This window comes from Cystoisospora suis (assembly GCF_002600585.1).
Source record: "Cystoisospora suis strain Wien I chromosome Unknown contig_5389, whole genome shotgun sequence".
Lineage (NCBI taxonomy): Eukaryota > Apicomplexa > Conoidasida > Eucoccidiorida > Sarcocystidae > Cystoisospora > Cystoisospora suis.
The window spans coordinates 1,485-6,065 of NW_027158179.1; the positions used below are offsets into that span (position 1 = coordinate 1,485).

Consider the following 4,581-nt stretch of genomic DNA (forward strand, 5'->3'; position numbering starts at 1 on the left):
CTCTCTTTCTCTCTCTATACACTCTCTCTTTCTCTCTCTATACACTCTCTCTTTCTCTCTCTTTCTCTCGTGCATGTTTTTGCGAAGTCTTGACTGTCTGCTTCCCACCCTGCTGCACGAACCCATGCAACACGTGAATCTCAAACGATGTATCCTTGGATTCTCTTTCTCTTTCTTGTTTTCTCATCTCTTTTCTTTCTTTCTTGTGTAGGTGGAATGGGCGAAGCCATCGAACAGAGATCGATAAGATCCAACCGCTGAAGATGAAGAAAAAGACAAGAAAGAAAAAAGAGGAAGGGGAGAGTGATCAAAAGGAAGAGGGGGTCGGCTCTCAACAAGTCGAGCATGTCATTTCTTTCTATATGATGGATGTCTTTTCATTCTTGTCTTCGCATGCTTCTTTCTTCCTCTTTCGCTTCACTCTTTCTCGTCTTTCTTCTCTTTTTCATCGCGCGATACCCTTCTCCTGTTCTCTTGCTCCTTTCTTTCTCTTTCTTTTTCATGCTGGTGATCCAACGTGAGTTTTGTAGTAGTTTTCATGCCTGTTTAATCCCCGTCAGTGTATCTTTTTCTCTTCTTCTTTGTCGACGTCTTGCACTTTTTTCTCTTCTCTCCATTCATCTCTTTCCGTCAGTCCCTTATTCTTATGCTCGTCGTATGTCTATCCGTGTATGACGTACCTCGAGCCTCACTATGGCGGTAATAAGGTGTGTGTCTCTTCTGTAACTAACCTCTATCGAATTCTACTCCTCGTATCAATGGAAGAAAAGTACAGAAATGAACGAAGGAATGAATAAATGCCGCTTCTTGTTTTTCTTTTGTCGATCGATCGATCGATCGATACTCGGTTACCTCTCACTTCATAGCAAGAAGAGAAGGCCGATGGCGGCGGTGACCCACCCACCCGTCTTCTCTTCCCTCTCTTTGTGTGTTCTCTCCGACGAGGCTCTTTTCATTTGTGTTTTTGGTTGTATGAGTGGATGATGTTCATACATACATACAATCGATCTATCTCTGCTTTTTTCATCTGTCTATGTGTATGTATCTATATGTCTGTGTATGAGGTCCTATCTTTGGTATGTCTTCGATGGCATCGGGGAAGAGAAAAGAAGAGAAGAACGTGTCTTGAATGAAAACATCGTCAGTTACCATGCGTATGGGTTGCTGAGAGGAGAGGGATTAAGAGACACAGAGAAGAAAGGGAGAAAGATGTGACAGATCACCTTATCTATCCTCTTCTCTTTTCATGCTTCATCCATCTCTCTACATAGAGAGAACGAACTCCCTTCCCTTCACAGGAGGGAGGTCTCATAAGGGGTGTATTTTCATCATACGTCTTTCTAGGGTTACTCGGTCGTGGAGTTGAGATAGATACATAGACAAAGGAGAGAATGGTTCTCATCATATTCATATGGACAGTAGGAGGTGTGTACGGGTATGTATGACTTCAGCTAGTGAAGCTTTTCATTTTCCGTTTGTCTGAGAGAAAAAACGAGAGAGAGATAGAGACAGGTGCTCTCAGTTTCTAGTGGTCGAGTGGAAATCTTCTATGGAGGGACGATACTTGTGAGGTCAGGTCTTAGTACGAATCTACACTATGGTGAAGATGATACTTGTCGCAGAAGAAAGGGGTTGGAATCTTTCTCACAAGACCTCCATTCAGCCGAGCGTGTTTACATTCTTCTTCGGCTGCACGTGAAAAAGAAGAAAGGAAAGAGGAAAAGTATTCTAGAGAAAGATTTGGACGAAGAGGTGTGAGAAGAAAAAGGGCCGGGTGGACTTGAAATAGCATATACGACTGTTCTCAACGGAGAGACAGAAAGACATCCGTGGAGACGATCGATATAGAGGGAGAAAAGTTTTGTATCGAGCTAAGGAGTCGTAAGAAGTTTGGCTATTGGAAGAAACGAGAGAGGATTGGCACTGGTGTATGCGCTCGGGTCTAGAAACTATATCCAGATGCACTTCTTTGAAAAGTCAAGGCGCATAAGATACCAAACTCTTCATCTGTTTACACAGAATTGGAAGCGCTCGTTTTCTACTCTTCTGCAGGGATGGTCTATCACAGGTGTGAGTACACCCTAGATTCAAGTGTACATACACCCTAGATCCAGGTGTGCTAGACGCGGGTGTATCTCCACCGCAAATTCAGGCGTGTATCCACCGCAAATCCAGGTGTATATTCGCCCTAGATTCGGATTATCTGGACCCTAGGTTCGGGTGTCCCTCGACCCTATGTCCTGGTGCGCATCGGCTCCAGATCCGTGGTAAGTTCACCCTAGATTCGGGCGTATATCGACCCTAGATTCGGGTGTATACCGACCCTAGATTCGGGTGTATATCGGCCCCTGACTCAGGTGTGTATTCACTCTAGATTCGAATGTATATTTACCCTAGATTCAGGTGCACGTACACCCCAGATCCAGGTGTATATACACCCCAGATTCAGATGTGCATACACCTCAAATCGAGGTGTACGTTCACCCGGATCAGGCGTCCCATACACGTCAAGCTGAGAAATGAAAACAAAAAGAAGGCTACCTTTCTCGCCTGTTTTCAAGCTTTTCTCTTCTATCAAGTGTCTTAGACTAAGAATGAAAGTTCTTTTGTTTTTTCAGATCATTCTGAAGGTCTGTGACCGAAGTGAGAAGGGAGATTACAAAGAGAGTTTTAGTATGTCTGAGATGATAACGGAAGTGAAAGAGATTCTTTTTGCATTGCTTCATTCCTTCTTTCTTTCGCAACAAGGAAAGAGTAAGCAAGATGAACTTGAGAGATAGTGGCAGAACAAGACTAAATGTGTAAGGAGAGAGAGAAAGCATGAGGTTTTCTCTCTATATGCAGGCATGAGCTGCTGCTCTATAGAGATACGCGACTATATACCAGGGGAGAAAGAGAGGGGTGAATAAAGACGAAAATGAGTCTCATTTTTCCTCTCAGTCCTCCGTACGCATATATCTTGTCCTTGTTTTCGTTCGTTTTTGCGGAGTTAGCATGTTAAAGGAACTTCACCTGTTTAGTAGCTAAAAGAAGAAATGAAGACCGAGTAAGATTCGCTATCACCCCCCCTTCGTTCGTTCAAGCTGTCTCTTGTTTCAAACCTGAGGAATGGATTGCTAAGAGCTGCTGGGAAATCGACGATAGATGATCGATCTTCTTTGCATCATTATGAAGACTCTCTCGTATACTTCATAGAAGAGACGAAGAGAAAGAGAGAGAAAGAAAGGACAGACGAATGAATGAATGAAGGAACGAGACTTTTCTTATACTCTGTGCTTCTCCTGTCATCCCTCTGCCCAGGGACTGCTTGTACGAGCCCCCCGTCAATTCCTTTGAGTTGGGTTTCTGTTTCTCCCTTTCTCTTTCTACGCATCTCCTTACCCCCTCTATGTGGAAGACCCAAGGATAAAGACAGAAAAGATGGAAGAAAGAAAGAAAGAGAAAAGATCTCGAAGAAGAAAGAGAGGCTAGTACAGCAGCAGCAAAGAAGAGAAACGAGGGAAGAAAGACCAGCTAAAAAGAAAGCGGGGGGAAAGAGAAAAGGTGACTAGAGAAAGTTAGGTTAGCCTAGCAGGAGGAAGAAGAGAGAAAGACAGAAATGAAGTGAAGTCGGTCGAGAGGGAAGAAACACCTCGCATGGCAACAGAGAGAGAAAGAAATCCACTCAGTCGGGTAGAGACTAGGAGATAAAAAGAAGGGAGAAAGAGAGAGAAAGTAAGTAAAAGAAAAAGGTAAGAAAAGAGTTAGAAGTCTCTGAAAGAAGGAAAGAAACGAGAGAAAAAAGTATAAGGGAGAGAGAGAGAGTATGGCGTGTGATTAATCATCTTCTTTAGATGTAAGTGTAGATGTGCCGAGAGAAACTTCTTCACACGCGAGAAGAACAGGTGCTTTTCTATGAATGTGAAAGAGACAGCAGGAGACAAACCGTATTCCTTTTGTCGGAAAGACGCTCCTTCGTCTTCTTTTTTTCTTCTTTAGTTCATCTTGTTCGACGGAGCGCTTTCTTCTCTTCTTTGGCTTTCTTTCCTATCGCAGCGCCTTCAGGAAGTGACCAAAAGAAAAGAAGGAAGATAAGACGAAAAGACTTCTCTTCGCTTTGCCCCTCACACACATCGATACACATATACAGAGAGAAGACAAAGAGGAAGAAAAGGTCTTCTCCTGTCTTCTTCTTCTTCTTTATTCTTTCTCTCTTCTTTCTTTGCTTCTTCCCTATGAAGACTCTAAGAAAACCTCCGTATTAGCCTTCGCTTAGAAAGAGATAAAGAGAAGACCAGAGAGTCTCTCCTTTCTTCCCTTCTCAACTCCCCCCCTATGACTGCAAGAACTCCCTCCCTTTATCTTGGTTGTCTTTACAAGTACGAGAAGAAGCAGCAGTGGCAGCGTAAAGTTTTCTTCGCTCTCCAGTCAAGAGGGATCGGTGAGACAAGAGAAAAGTCGCCCAAGACAATCCATCCACGCAACAGACTTGAATCGATCTCTCTCTCTCTCCCTGGGACGTTCCTTTCTTCTTCTTTGAGGTCGTTCTTCTCATCCTTTATTGCTTTTCTAGCAAAGAGCACACCTCGTCTTCTTCTTTTC

The 4,581-nt window shown here is 43.5% G+C and overlaps 2 protein-coding genes across 2 annotated transcripts in view; one reads left to right on the plus strand and one right to left on the minus strand.

Moving 5' to 3' along the window:
* CSUI_009189 (uncharacterized protein) overlaps positions 1-879 on the plus strand; it is a 2,248-nt gene extending 1,369 nt beyond the window's left edge. Inside the window, exon 2 of the mRNA XM_068069305.1 lies at positions 212-879. Within this exon, the coding sequence (XP_067918718.1) occupies positions 212-521 (310 nt within the window). The 3' untranslated portion in view covers positions 522-879. The remainder of the gene's footprint in view (positions 1-211) is intronic.
* Positions 880-3,788: 2,909 nt separating this feature from the next.
* CSUI_009190 (uncharacterized protein) lies at positions 3,789-4,299 on the minus strand. Its single transcript, XM_068069306.1, has one exon. The coding sequence runs from the start codon at positions 4,121-4,123 to the stop codon at positions 3,980-3,982; it is 144 nt and encodes a 47-aa protein (XP_067918719.1). The 5' UTR covers positions 4,124-4,299; the 3' UTR covers positions 3,789-3,979.
* Positions 4,300-4,581: the final 282 nt, after the last annotated feature.

Bases quoted from the DNA above. Each gene is read 5' to 3' on its own strand.
- CSUI_009190 (XM_068069306.1), bottom strand. From the start codon at position 4,123: ATGTGTATCGATGTGTGTGAGGGGCAAAGCGAAGAGAAGTCTTTTCGT.